General features: G+C 46.7%; 1 protein-coding gene across 6 annotated transcripts in view; it reads right to left on the reverse strand.

Moving 5' to 3' along the window:
• The window catches only part of TTI1 (TELO2 interacting protein 1), a 54,610-nt gene that overhangs the window by 15,111 nt on the left and 24,131 nt on the right, over nt 1-15,368 (reverse strand). For 5 of the 6 annotated variants that reach the window (XM_067708105.1, XM_067708104.1, XM_067708102.1 and 2 more), the window contains 4 exons: nt 14,270-14,418; nt 11,189-11,329; nt 8,625-8,829; nt 8,248-8,335 (listed from right to left, as the gene is read on the reverse strand). In XM_067708105.1, coding sequence (XP_067564206.1) covers nt 8,248-8,335; nt 8,625-8,829; nt 11,189-11,329; nt 14,270-14,418 — 583 coding nt within the window. Of the gene's footprint in view, nt 1-4,805; nt 5,267-8,247; nt 8,336-8,624; nt 8,830-11,188; nt 11,330-14,269; nt 14,419-15,368 lie in introns of those variants that run through there. The other variant, XM_067708106.1, reaches the window with a different exon arrangement.

Raw genomic sequence — 15,368 nt, forward strand, 5'->3', positions numbered from 1 at the left:
CAGGCCCGAATCAGTGGCTCCAGGGAGCCCAGTTATCAAGAGATTATCTGGTCCCCAGAGTTTCGGGAGGCACTCAGCTGTGCCTCCTGCCTCCGAGTGTCCTGAGGCGAGTGATTATCTCTCAATAACCTGTAGGGTCCTGTAGCTTAAATGATAACTTGACTTTAAAAAATTTAGAACTCGCTGTTAGGCAGTTTCTAAGCAACCTCTGTTTCCATGGCAAAGAAGCCTGGTGTTTATACTGATTTTTCACTTAAAATGCGGTTTTATTGAATTTCACTTCATGCAGGCAGCCATTTCCCTGCACTTCAGCCCTATCTACAATTGACGGGTATCAGTAAGTACCTAATAAACTCCAGACACCAAACCAATAGAAGGGACTCAGTCCTTTATGATCAATATCAGGTGCTCCGAGTGACAAAGCTGGGGGTGATGTCGCCTGGGGAGTTGGGAAATGTGCTGCTAGAATCTGGCTGGCCGGGTCTGGTTCCCTCTCTGCGTGTTTCACCAAATGTTTACTAGCACCTGGTCCAGCTCAGGCACTGCGTCAGGTGCGTGGGACACAAAGACGGATGGACAAAGGCTCTGGCCTCAGGGCTCCCTGTCTGGTGGGGAGGACAGACTGACCACAGAAGCCCATGATACAATGTGAAGAGGGCCAGGCTCAAGTCACAGGTGGGCCAGAGCCGGGGAAGGATTCCTGAGGTGGGGACATGGCAAGTCACTTCTCTGTACATCAATCAGATCAGTTCTAACCCCCTTCCAGCTCCAACACTCCCAGCAGTTCTCAAGCATAGGGGCTGGATCATGGGCCCTTTCACCCCAAATGCAGCAAAAGGACACCCCTCTGTTGAATATGCAAATATTACAGAGTACGTCCTCACCATCTTGGGTTAGACAACACCTGCTCAAGGGGAGCTCTAGAAAACCTCTAGCCAATCGAGGCCCAGCAAAGCTAAATAAACTTAACTGAAATTCAGAGCTCCCAGCTCTCCTGGGTGACAGGCTATTCTTTCTCTGTCAATTACTTGCTTGAGGGATCTGCTGCTCCTTGTCTCTTTCTGGGTTTATAAAATGCTCTCATGAGCTGTCTGCGTAAATGCCGGTGGTGAAGGACTTGCGGCTTTGTGATGTTTATTTATTTATTTCGGGGCATCTGAAGAAGTTATTCAGGGTGTCTCCTTAGGGACACGATACAGGCTATCTCTACGTGGGCACGACTAAACGCAATCGGAGGGTAAACTCACTTGTTGGAAAGCAGGCACACCTGCAAAGTTATTTTGGCTTCCCTGTTATTCCCCTTCTGGCAGAACAGCCTTCGCACTCTTTTTTTCTGTGGCCATCTCTTCTCCTGTGACTCCGTACATGATGATGCTACAAATGAGGTTGTGTGTTTCCTTTTAAATAAACGGATGCTCAGGGTGTCGACGTGTCCGAGCCAGCAAGCAATGGGGCAATGCTTCCATACTCAGTAATTTACTCTAACGGGTCTCGGTTCATCGGTTAACCAGTATTTCAAGCCTGTCCTTTCTTGCTATTCAATTTAGCTATCTTCCCCTGCACGCGGGTCGTTTTTTGTTTCTAAATGTTGGAAATGGAGGATTATGACTTGAAGCAACAATTTACTCTCCAAATAAATACTACCAATTACCTCTGCAGCTATACATACTCATTCGACTTAACTCTATTTACCTGTTCACAGTCATTCATCTATCGATCGCCAACCCACACACTCACACAGAGGCCGATATTAAAAATATTTAAATGCAACGGGGACAGGATTTAAAACCATAAACACCAGTGGAAGCTTACAATGATAATCGAGTCCCTAAAGTACCACAAGACAAAGTACCATAGATGCTGTGGAATGACTCCATTGCTTTGTGCATATTTAAAAAGATATGGCACTGAGAGGCCCAATCTGTTACTGACAATTCAAAAATAAGCCAGAACCAAGAAGGGTTTAAATCCCACTGGGGCAGAATCTAAAAGCAGCCCTTTCCATCTGGCCAGCTCTCCCCGCTCCAGGCCCCACCTTCGGCCTAGATCCCATGATGACAACGCTGCTGGGCGCAGATTTCAAAGTGGCCCCGGCCGTCTGCACTCTCAGGCCGCATGCAGCGTTTCCTGGTCCTCCCTGGAAGATTCACACCCTTGCAGATAAAGACATCTTCGTGGCAACCTACCTGTTTTGCGCCCCCCTGCCCACCACCCCCGAACTGTTTTCCTGTAACCCACGCTCTGGCACTAAGCCAGCAGCCTCCACTGATGGAGCCATCAGAAACAGCTCTAGGAAATGTACTTCTGTATTTACTGCAACGACATTAGGAATAATCAGTCGTAGTGGTACCTAGCGTTCTTCTAACATGGTCCATGGGGAAATTTTCTCAGGGTTCAGCACCAAGGGAATTCCAGAGCTGTGCTTCCTTCTAAAAGCTTTCTTTTCTTATTTCAGTGATGACTGGAATTTGTGCAGCAGATGCGTTTCCCTCTTTGCCTTGTCTGTTAGGAGGCCCAGAACCACGCTGCAGGCTCATCTCTAGTGGAGGTGAAGAGTTCAAAGCCTGCATTTTATATATTAACCTCAACCCTGGCTTCACCTTGTTCTCCCTCTTATTATTTTTCCCTTAAAAAATGTCTTCACTTCTTATTTACCTTGCTGCATACACTTAAGTTTATAAGATGCTTTAGGTCTTTTTTGGAATGAGGAGGAAGTTTAAATACTGATAACAAGTATTATTGATTGACTTTTTAACTCTGGGCTGACATTTTGTGCTAAAGACTAATATACATGACTTTACTGAATCTTTGTGATAATTTTATTAGGTGGAAAAAATAGATATGCTTATTCTAGTCTTGTAGATGAGGAAATTGAGACTTCGAGAAGGAAATTAATTTGCCCAAGGGTATACCACTACTGAACAGCGATGTGAGGCCAACTCTACCTTGATCTTCAGCTTAGAACTCTCAACACAGTACGTGGCTAATAAGAGACTCTAAAGCATCTTTTAAATAAATACACATATAATAAGACAATTGAGGCCACGTCCTTGGCTACTTTACTTGGTGCTGAGATCATCAACATTCACTCCTGCCTCCCCTGCAAAGGGATGAAATGACCACCCTGTGGTCGGCCAAGGCTTCTGATATTTGAAATCTACTTTGTGCACGTGGTCCACCTACCAGGCTCGATCTCCCGCCAAGAGCATCGTGGTTCCTGACCCAGTATGGCATATACAAGTGCATGTACGCCCCACACTCGGCTTTCCAACTGGCTGGTGAAATGGATGACCCTGGCAGATTATCAATCACGTGACAACACCAAGGAAGCAGGGGAAGGGCTGGCTGCATTTGATTTTAGTAGCACAGAGGTCCCTGCCTTCAGATCTGAAACTCAGCAACCCACTTTGTCTGTAATCTGCATGGCAGATGTCTCTTATCTTTGACACCAGGAAATCATGCCTATATATGCACAGTGAACAGCTTCAGATCTGAGTGTATTTTTAGAACAATGAGCCTTGAAGAGAAAAGCAGCAATGCCTGTCAAAAGATGGATAATGGGAAAGCTAACTACTTGGGTCTGGATTTGTCAACTATTAATCGAATGTCAAAAGGGAAAACATTAGGAGTGCCCTCATTTCCATAGGAAACGGCCTTGCAGCCCAAGCTCAAACAAACTGCCCACACCATTTAAGGGGATGAGCTACTAATTTCACGCTCAGCTGAACTACTGGATCACCTCTGTGGCTCCTGATCCATTCAAATATAATAGGCCCACGTGTGAGAGGAGTTGGGGCTCTGACGGGGATGAAATGAAAGAGCTCTGCCAGTCTGACTTCCTCCAGGGTTTGAAGGCAGCGGCTGCATTTTTGATGGGCTGGGATCCTACTGCTAGAAAGAAAGCGGGGAAGTCAGTCAGTAAATGAACCTTCAAACTCTTGGTCCTGGCTTCTCATGCAAAAGGCGGTAGGGGGAGGTAGAACAATTAACATGAAAGAGATCCTTCTGAGATGAAAACCCCAGTTTAGATTTCAGTCAAGATGAAGCAGGCTTCCAACAAGAAATTCCATGCCCAAGTGTATATGTGTACATGTAACATATACACAACGCATTATATATTTGGCAAATTTATATATCTCCCATAAGGGTGTGTACACACGCATAAATAAAACTCCAGAACGTAAGCACCACGAGGGCAGAGGCCTCCTCTCTCCTGCTCCCTTCTATTTTCAGTGCCTACAACAGTGCCGGGCACACAGCAGCTCCTCAGCCAATCAGCAGAATGAATGAACGCCGAGCGTACTCTCTTACATATTAATGCTATTCATCCGCATGATGGTTCTGGAGGAAGGTGTTATCACCAAACCCAGTTTACAGAGGAAGGAAATGAGGTGCAAGGAAATGAAGTCATTTGCTCAAGGTCACAGAGCCAGTAAGATGTGAACCTAGGTTTGTCCACCTCCAAGGCTGGTGCCCTTTGCCCGTACATACAATGGCTAAGCGAGGAAGATGGGAGGGCCCTCTCCCTTCGCCACCACACACATCAGGAACCACAGCACCCAGCACCTGTACAACCAGGAGGTGCAACAGGCTGGTCACTACTTGCTGACACCCTGCATCCCCACCTGGGTTCTGGGGTTGACAGGTGGAGGTAGGACTAGGGGGTGGAAACCACGTGGCCTAAGAGCATTGTTGGGCATGGACTTCAACTTTTAAAAAATAGATATTTCCTAGTTTTGTTCCGTTTAGCCCCAGGGTGGAAGACTGACTGATTTATGCACAAGAAAGGGAGCCTCAGAGGCTGCTCAGAGAGAGGCCTAAGGAGTGTGGTTTTAATGGAGTTGAGTTGAACCAGGCTGAGAGCATGTACTGGTTGGAAGGAAAAAAACAGAAATTTGGGGAATGTGCTCTCATCTCAAATTCCTTTCATATGCAGGAAGGAAGAGCTCCGTGGCCAGGAAGGCACAGAACTGTGGAGGCCCACTGCATGCTGGGAGGTATCTCAGAGGCTTCTAGGGCCACTGGAGAATTTATATCAGTTAAGTCTGCCAAGGTTGAGATGCGGGCGTGGCTGATATAACCTGTTATTTTGTAATCCAGTGCTTATTCTCAGGGACTCGGCCTTAATTACAACTCATGATATGCTGACCCCTCTTCCCATACCCCAAATATGGTTTTCTCATTTGTTATCCACTGAAGTCATTTAAACTAGGTGGACTCTGGGCGAGTCGGTATTTTTTCTTGCATGGCCAGTTCACAGTGACACCTGGTGGTAACAAATGGCAAGGTTACACCCTGCTCTTACCCCCGCCCCCCAACCGCCCCCCACCCAACCAAGTTGCAAGATTTATGTCCCTCCTTACAAGGCACATTTGCTAGATAAAAGCATTAAACTGGAATGGCTTCTCCGTTCTTAGCATTTACAGCCTTGGTTGTATCAACCACCCCCTGATCAATTTCCATTTCTAGAGTTTACAGCCTGGATGTACAAGCCTGCCACAAAGGCTCTATTTAATACGACAAATTAAAAAAGCAAACACAGGCTTGGTCATTCTTTGGAGCCAGGAGAAGCAAACAGGAGGAAGGAAAAATCCAACTGTAATGCACACAAAGAGGAACTTTCACGGAGCTGCCGAGTTCGCCTCCATTCCAACGTGAGGGAGGCTGCTCTGCAGAGGTCCCCACCGTCACCTGCCAGACCTACAGACACAGCTGCTCATCCACCTCTCTGAGAATGCAGGAGGCCTCAGAGCAGCCACCTGCCCTCACAGGTTTCCTCACCAGCCCCGCCTGATCCAAAGCCAGCTGGTCAGCTGCCCAGTGTCGGAAAGTCACTACTTCTGAGGGAGCTGGGGGGTCTCTGGGTGGCTCTGGCTTTCACTAGTTCTTTTGAATATGGAGCTGAAGCTTGAGTTTTTGTAACCCTCTGGCTACAGATCTCCCCCTTGGGCCCTGGCAAAGAACACACAGCCTTCTCTTCTCCCCTGAGTGGGTGGAGGTGTCACTGACAGCTGTGTGGGGAACACTGAAGGGCATGTGTGGAAGCGGGGGGCTGGGGTGGAGGCTCCTGCAGGGGACCAGGTAAGAGATGAGGGTGACCTGGCCTGCCCTGGCAGCTTGGAGGTGAAGAGAAGCAGTTTGAAGAGAGATTTTGCAAGTTAGGTAGACAGGCTTCACTTCTGGAATGGATGTGGGGTGTGATGGAAAGAGAAGAATTCAGGACAAACAACCGGATGGATGTGCGGCCACCTGCTGAGCTGGGAACTCTGTCTCACTCAGGGACCTCATTAGTTCCCGGAGGTCTGACTGTTTTCATACTAATTGGCCCACCCATCTCCCTCTCTTCGCTCTGTAATGAGACTCACAAAGAGACCAGATTTCCTATTGTCCCAGACGGCTTCTCCCATTTAGAGAGCTTATTAATTTCTGAATCAAGATGCCAAGTCAGCTCCTGATCAAGGACAACACAGATATTTTTTTCCCTGACTTCAAAATAAGTTTGCAGATGATATGTACGTAAAGCAGTCAACTTTGCACTTCCTCCCTGCCCCGCCCGTCAGAGGGAGGTCATTTGACTCAACCTCAAGTGGAACAAAGAGGTGCTGCAGTCAGGCCTCTGGCTGCAATCTCCTCCCCGCAAGGCACCTGGAATTCCAACTCAAGAGTCAGTAAGGTCCAATTCGGGTTTAACTGCTTTCAGTAGCAAATAAGGAAAATTAGAAATGAAAAGATAATGAATTGTGAATATAAGCTTGTTTGATGGGTCTAAACTTGAAGGATGGGTATGGGGCGGGTGTAGGAAGAGTAGAATGGGACAGGGAATGAGAAAACCAGATCTTTGGGACACTTGGCTGTAACAGGCACCCAGAAGAATTTGCTTCAAGATGGATTCATCATGTTTGTGAGTTGTACTTTAAGTCATAGCACAATTAGCTTCAGGAACACTGCCCGGAGGGGGACTATTTTCATCCTAAGTTGGTTCTTTAAGGAATAAGAATGTCCGGGGACAAGAAGCTCTTTGGGATGCACCCCTGTGCTTGAGAAACCATGATGGATTCTGGGCCTAGGGGATGTGACAGGAAAGGGACAGAAAGAAAAAACGGAACTGGGGAAATCAAGAGCAGAAAACTGCAAAGGATAATAAGTCAATTCAAAGAGATATTTCCATCGCTCCAAGAGAGTGCAAGGCTTATAAGGGAGCAAGTTGGCTTTCCTCATTTCACAGACAGAGCAGCCTTTCAGCCCTTCAGGGAGTAAGATGACGCCTACCCCACCAAGGAAGATCAGGGACACATTTCCAGAAGCTGATGAAGTGGGAAGAACCGTTTCTTTGCCCGGGGAGGTGGAGCTGCAGTGCCCAGAGCGGCAGGCAGTGCCAGGCCAGACAGGCCGGCTTTCACCCCAGCTGTAGATGTCCAGGGCTGGCAGTTCCAGGGCACAGGCTGATCCTGGCTAGAAGGAGAGCTGGGGAAAGGGGGTCAGGGTACATTTTGGGTCTCAAGTCTGGGGAATGCTCCTGTGCTCAGAGTTTTAGCTTTTGATAAATAGCCTTTAGGACTCTAGGAACCAGACATAGCTTCTCCTGTTAGAGGTGGTACAGCTACTCTCTAATAAGCAAAACTCTTAGAAATTAGAATCACATAATTTCAGAGTTGAAAAGGCCCTTTAAATCATTAGTCCAGTGGTTTTGAACGTTTCTTGGTTCACAGACTCCTATTATAATCGGATGAATGATGTGGAATCTGTCTAGAAACAGATACGTACATGTCTGCTTGCACACACACAATTCTGCATACAACTTGTGAGGGTTCACGGCACCTGACACCCATTAAGATGCTCTGTGGAGCCAAGGTTTGCTAGATCAATAACCCAATGCTTTCACCTTGTGGATGAGGAAGCTGAGAGAGAGGTGCCAGGGTCACCTGGTCACCAGAAGAGTAGGGCCTAGAAGCCGATCACCCTCTGACCAGGAGAGTGCTTTGTCCCCTACAAGACACCACCTTTCTGCTTTTTGCCCCTTTGGAATTGTTGCTGATGCTGCAGCAGCTGAAAAGGTTACTTTCAAAGAGAAATGTGTCTAGTAAAAATACCATCTCTAGATGTTGGCACAGTTAAAGAAATCATCTTAACCTGGCAAGAAGAGAGAGAAGAGAAAAGAACAGAGATGCCTCAACTCTGCTCCCCATTAGCAAATCATCTATAATTTAGGACAAACGTAAAGAGATGCGGGTGATCAAGCAGACGTACCTCCTGGCAGCCTCTTGTAATTTCACGGGCTGTTTGGCACTGAGGTAAATCAAGCAGGCATCAGCTACTTTATTCAGGTCACCCTCACCTGCAGAGAGGAAAAACAAAACAAGCGTTGGCCCTCAGGCTTCAGTGGGGATGAGCAGGCACCAACTGCTGTCTGATGAAACTGGAACAGCTAGGCAAGATGCTGTGGGCTCTGTACTCCATCCCAAGTCAAAAAACACAGCAAGGTAAATGGATAAATGAGGCCAAAGTGAGATGGAAGGATGTGCACAGGACAGGAGATGACAGGAGCATGGCTGAGTGAGGAGGGCAAGGATGGGGGTGAGACAGTGTACAGTGTGTGTGCCCAGGTGAGACTGGCTGGTACCTACCTAGGTCCAGTCTCTCACAGAGGGGGCCCAGGCCCTGCAAGACGGCCAGCTGCAACTTGAAGGCCAGCGTGTGGAAGTAAACTGGTCCAGCCCTGGCACTGATGGGAGCCTGGCTGACTAAAGAGCCAGCCAGCTTTGGCAGGACATCTTTGCAGAACCGGTTCCTTAGAAAATCGCCACACTTGCCTCCCAGGGTACGCAAAACCTGTGGAAAGAGACCCCAACCCAGTGACTGAACGTTGCCAAGGCAGCGAGAGCACTAAAAGAATGTTTGCTAATTCAATTTCATCTAGGTCTCTGCTTGAAAAAGAAAAATAGAATTATTGCTGTTAATTCCTTGCCCACGGTTTGTGATTCTGACAGTTATGAATTTGGAGGTCTCTGCTCCCGAGGCATGGCTGCTTCTATCCATAAATACAGATTACATGGAGAATAATTCAAAGGAATCTTGGGTTGGATGAATAGTATGGTTAATACCTGGATTTCCCTTCCTTTTTTGTTAAAAAAAAAAAGAGCTTAAAGCAGTTCACATAGATCATCTCTTGAATCTTCCTAACATCCCTTGAGGAAAGACTTGTGCTTTTAACTCTAGCTAGCTGAACAAACATAAACAGGCCCAGTAGCTGAGGTCCAGCTCAGCTGCTGCCACGTACAGGCATCGAAAAGGGCAGTGGCTGGCTGAGGTCCTTGGCTGGGTCAGGACAGGGTCCCCAGTGGGCCGAGCCGAGTCAGAGTTCCTTCTGTTCCATGGCACAATCTCTTATGTACATCACCCTCATTCCATCTTTCACGACAGGCAGTCTCTTTGCATGTCTTGTTTTAAACCTTCTCAAGCAGAACATATTGAAACGTTTTGCCCCACTGCACAAGACTGAGTATACAGGATAATAAGAATTTCTTTAAAAATTGGTAAGCAAGGGACTTCACTGGTGGCGTGGTGGTTAAGAATCCGCCTGCCAATGCAGGGGACACGGCTTCAATCCCTGGTCCGGGAAGATCCCACATGCCACGGAGTGACTAAGCCCGTGTGCCACAACTACCGAGCTGGCGCTCTAGAGCCTGTGAGCCACAACTACTGAGTCCGTGTGCTACAACTACTGAAGCCCACGTGCCTAGAGCCTGTACTGCTCAACAATAGAAGCCACCGCAGTGAGTAGCTCCTGCTCGCTGCAACTAGAGAAAGCCCGCACACAGCAATGAAGACCCAACACAGCCAAAAATAAATAAGTTAAATAAATAAATAAACCAAAAAAATTGGTAAGCAAGGCATATCCAGGACAGAGAACATTTACCGACTTTGTAGAGAACAAGGCACATATTTCAGGGCCCTCAGCAAGACTGCACAAGGCCTTACGGACCTCAAGGGTCACTAATGGGTCTGGGAGTGGAAAAGCAGCCTCAGTTACAGTGCACGTATCTTTATATTTTTTCATTTTTCTATATTTGCTGTCATTTCAGATAAACTATTAATTTTCATAAAGCAAAACGGCACATCTGAGTGACTTAGCAAGACCTCCCTCCTTCTCCTCTCCCCAACCTCCCTCCTTCCCTCTCCCCCACCTCCCTCCTTCCCTCTCCCCCCCCCCACCCACATGTGCGTGTGCGTGTATGTGTCATTTTGTGTATTTTGGTTTGGAAAAAAATATTAACAATTTTTTATATGTTTTAAATGTAAGCTTACATTTTGGTCCAGTATATGCTGAAGAATCTTACAGAAACAAAATACTTTAGCCAAGTATATTAGCTGCATTCCTGGCTTCATTCTATATCCTACGCATCTTTTTTCTTTGCCTCACCTTGCTCACCCACTTCTAATTGATGTTAGCTTGCTATGGTAAATGTATCTCTGTAACTTGCCTTAAGTGCTTTTCAGAACAAGGAAGGATATAAATAAATAAACCAAAATATGTGTGCTAATATAAGCCAAACTAAGTCAGGGAGAATAATACCTTACATACACAGAGGGCTTTTAACTTTTCAAAGCATTTCACTAAATAGTCCCACTTTATCCTTGACAACAACAACTATGAGAAAGGTGGGATAGGTGGTCATGGGCTTTGTCCAGAGTCACTCAGCTGGACAGAGGATGCCCATTGCTAGAACCTAGTCAGTCTTCATCTTGACTCTTGTGCCGTGCACAGAACATGGGCATGAACTCAGATTCAGGTACTATCACTTCCTAGCTGTGTGATCTTGAGAAAGTTCCTTAACTTTCTGGGCTTGTTTCCTCCTCTGTCAAAAATGGGGATACCAGTATCTTCCTTATAAGGTTGTTGTACGGAGATGAGCTCATGTGTGAAGTGCCAAGCATGTCGCCCGGCACAGAGGAGGTGCTCAATGAATACCGGTGGCCCTTTTCATCTACTAGTTCTCTCTGCTTCAAATTCAAAAGGAAACTGACTTTATTTTCTTCTTTGTGCTTTTCTTATTTGCCTATACTTTCTTCAAGGTATAGTAGGTCACAATTGGATAAAAAGAGAACTACCCCCAAAAGACACCACTGAGCTCTGTGCTCACTTCCCTCCATCCCCATGACTGATGGCGGTGGGGCAATAGTGCAGTACCTTGAAGGCTCTGAGCACTGCCAGGGGGTCATCATTTGTGAGTCGGTGCACGAGCGAGGGCCACGCCCGATGAGCCAAAGGAAGGAGCTGGTTCTTGTGGGACTGCAGAACAACCACACACAGATCCAGCACATCTAAAACCTGCAAGAAAAGAGGACAGTGTTTCGGCAGATAGTCAAGGCTTGAAACCAAATACCTGGGATCAAGTCACCATTTTAAAAGAGTAAAACTTAGAAACTCATGAGTCAAGGAAATCTTTACGAGTCCTGACTACATGCCAAGCACTGGCTAGGTACTGGGTGGGGGCACACAGGGACAAAATACTTACGTTTCCTTTCCTTGGCTTATGGTCAACTGGGGAAAGACTTCAGATAACACCGAAATAACGGGATGAATGACTACTAATTGTGACAAGTACAAGGAAGGAAAGTCAAGGGGGAAATGCAAGACACTAAAGGGGGGGGATCTATACAATACAAACTGTTGGGAGGGCTTCTCTGAGGAAGTAACTTCTATAAGGAGGCATACTGGAAACAGTAACGAGGAAGACCCAGAGGAGGGAGAGCTTGCAGTGCTTAGAAAACTAAAGCAGGGCAGCGTGAGGCGTGACAGAGGAGGGGTAGGATGGGACTGGACCTCGAAGACGTCACATTAAGACTTTTTAATTTTGTACTGAATGTAGTGGGGAGCCGTGGAAATGTTCAGGCACGTGCTGTGATACAATTCCTGTTTTTAAAAAGTCACTCTGGCTGCTGAGTGGAGAAGGGACTTGAAGTGGGAGTGAGAAGAAGTGAGGAGGCCCTTGAGGGAGCCACGGCGCACGTCCACATGGGAGGTGGGGAGTTACGCGGCTACATGGTCGTGGCCGAGGCAGAGAAGTGAAGGGTTTGAGATCTATTTTGGAGATGATATGGCTTAAATTGCTGAAGGACTCACTCTTGGGGAGATGAAGAGAGGAATCTAAAAGAGCTGCTTGGGTTCAGGCTTAGCAACTGAATAGATGCAGGTGCAGCTTAATGAGACAGGAACAAAGGAGAAGGAGGAAACTGGGAGGGTGGGTGAGATCAAGTTCTGTTACCTCTAAATGGAGAGGTCAAGTAGGCAGCTGGGACACAGGTCAATCTCAGAAGAAAGGTCTGGGGTAGACTAGATGTAAATTGGGGTTTTTATCTTCCCTGAGAATATGTTTCTTGATCTCTCATGTCTCAAAGCTCACTGAAGACAGACGACCTGCTCAGTGTCACAGGCAGTGGTCGCCACGATAACCAAGTGCAGGCTTCCCTCCTGCACATATGGGCCAGCCTTCCCAGAGCAGGGGAAGGTACACGTCTGAGTCAGGAAGACAGAGTAAGGTCTGCAGTAAACCCTTACTGGATGACTACTGTGTGCTGGTCACACGGAGACTGGAACAGAAACAAAGAACAAAACAGGCCCTGCCCTTGAGGGCTGAATAGTTAGGCAGGGGAATAAGAGAAACCTCAGGAGAGCAGAGTAGTACAGTGGAAATGGCTTTGGTATCACTGACTGGCTTTGGATTTGAGTTCTGTCACTAACTGGGTAAGTTACATCATACTCCAGTGAATCATTCCCCTTCTGCCTGGAATGTTCTTCCCCCTCCGTTTGCCCCTGCAGGGCTGGCTCCTTCTCAGCCTTTAAGTCTCAACTTAAACATTATCACCCGACAACTGGTCTAAATCAGAACGTAGCTCCCTCTTATTCAACAGGGTTTGGTAGAGTAAGTTCCCAAAATGTGTTTACTACATGGGTGAATTTTCTATCATAGAACCTTCTTATTACCTTCATAGCATTTCCTCCACGTATATGTATTTGTGTATTACCCCTTTCCCCTCGAGAGACAGGAAGTTCCGTGAAGACAGGGATCATGTCTGCTTAGTTTCCTTCTATATACCCTCTGCCTGACCTATAGCAGTCCTCAATAAGCATTTAGTGAATAAGCGAATAAGTGAATGAGTGTATATGCCATGTCTGATGCTAACTGTTTTATACTTATAGTCAATGACCCACTGAGGTAGGTACCATCATTTTCATTTTACAGATAAAGAAGTTGATGCTCAAAAAGGTGAACTGACTTACTCCAGGTGGCACGGCTAGTGAAGGGCCGAGCCAGGGCTGGAACCTGGGTACGCAGATCTGACTCCAGTGTTGATGCTCTCAATAGCTACAGTGTATATACGCTGCTACAAAGCCTCCAGAAGAGGGAAGACACTTTACTGATGTGTCAACCAGACACCACCAACAAAAGGCTCCTGAAGAGTGCCTCCTGAGTGGAAAACCCGACAATGCTAAGTATCTCTGGGAAGACTAAACAAATTCCGCAAAACCCAGATGCTGAGTGAGGTAATCTGTGGGTCAGGGTTTCCCAGCCCCCACCCATGACCAGGGCAAAGTGCTCTCATCACTATCAGTAATGCATGGAGGCGGCTGTTTCTCACTCCTGTTTGGGGCTAGGGAGGAATGGGTCAGGCTGTGCTTTCCTTTGGGTATAAGATCTGCCCCCAGGTGATTCTGAAAGCTGTGTCCCCCATGCCCACCCCGCCCCACTGTCCTGTTATCAGAGTCACTACTGTATAGTTTAAGTCTTTGCTGATGGGGAGGCTGCTTGGGAAACTGCTAGCAAACAAGGATGTAAGATTAAGAAAAGTGTTGGTGCCAGGCCTAGGATGAAAATGGAAACAGAAACAGAGACAAGGGCTAGCGTCAGGCTTGGACAAATGACCACTTCAAAATATTTAAACCTGTGTCCCACATTAAGTCAGCTCAGAAAGTGATATCCTTTCCAAATCATATGACTTTTTCCCCCTTGGAGATGCAATAATGCTCCAAAACTTTGTGGTTTTTAATTCTACCAAGGGGACTCGGATCCCTTTTGGCCTCTGGGCTGATACAGAAAGACGTAAGACTGGCATCCCACAGATAAATTCCTCCTGATGCCTTCTCTTGGCCACTGCACATGCACTGGGAGATAAGGGGGGGCGCCTTGCTCATCCATGTAGTCATTGCCAATAGACCAAACCCCAGTCCCGCAGCTCTGTGAATGCAGGGAAAGGGCCGCACACTGACCTTCAAGCGGATTTTCAGATTTTTGTCTGACATCAAGTGGATGCAGCGCTCCATCACGTCCGTGGCTATTTGGATCTGCACTGGCAGTGGTGGCTGCACGCTGGGATCAGTGTCATTCTCATCCACTTCGGGAGGGTCTGACTGCTCCTCTGGAAAAAGAGCATAACTGGGGGCAGTGTTTTACGAGAGATGCCCCACCCCAACTTGATCTCCCAACTTCAGATAAGGAGTAAGACTTACAAGGGAAAATGTCTAGGAACTGATTCCAAGGAAACCATGTAAAATTTGGGTCAAGCTACGAGTCAAGATATTCACCAAAGCATTACCTGTAACAGCTAAAAACTGGGGGAAAACCTTCCATGTCCACTCAAGGGGGTACGGTTATATAAACCATGGTATATCCATACAATGAATGGCACATTATGAGGGCCTGAAATTTTGCATTTACCAAGGGCTTTAATGACAAGGGAAAATGCTTATGAAATAACATTGTGTTAAAAAGAGAAAAGCAGGATACGAAATTGCATACACAATGTGAGCACTATTATATAAAGTTTTATATAAAGACAGGAGGAAGTTCAAAATATTAACAGAGACAGGGTCATGAGTTAATGGATGATTTTTATTTTTTCCCTATATCCTTAGTTTTTTCTAAGTTGCCATTAATAAATATTTAAAATAAAAACATAAGAGGGCAAGATTCTAATTTGGAGCCCCGAGGCTGGCAGTTCCCTAGCTGGCCTCTGGCCCTTTACTCTCTTTCCTTTTGGTTCATCTTTTGACTAAAGCGGGTACATGTCTGTCTTCTCTACCAGCCTGTAAGATCTTCTGAGGGCCAAGATGAAGCCTTACACATCTTGGTATGAGGGACAACACCAGGGCAGCCTGGTGCAATATACAGGGATGGGGTTTGGTCAGAGGACTAAAGTCTTGCCTCCACATCCTATTAGCAACTCCTCTCATCCCATGTCACCTCATTTGAAAAAAAGGGATAAAGCATGTATACCTCATCTGCTTGCTGAGAGAGTTAAATGAGATGCATGTCACCAGCTATTATCATTTTTCTCATTGCCTGGAGTGTTGCACTGCATGAGATAGG

Source organism: Pseudorca crassidens, chromosome 15 (assembly GCF_039906515.1).
Source record: "Pseudorca crassidens isolate mPseCra1 chromosome 15, mPseCra1.hap1, whole genome shotgun sequence".
In the NCBI taxonomy this organism is placed as follows: domain Eukaryota; kingdom Metazoa; phylum Chordata; class Mammalia; order Artiodactyla; family Delphinidae; genus Pseudorca; species Pseudorca crassidens.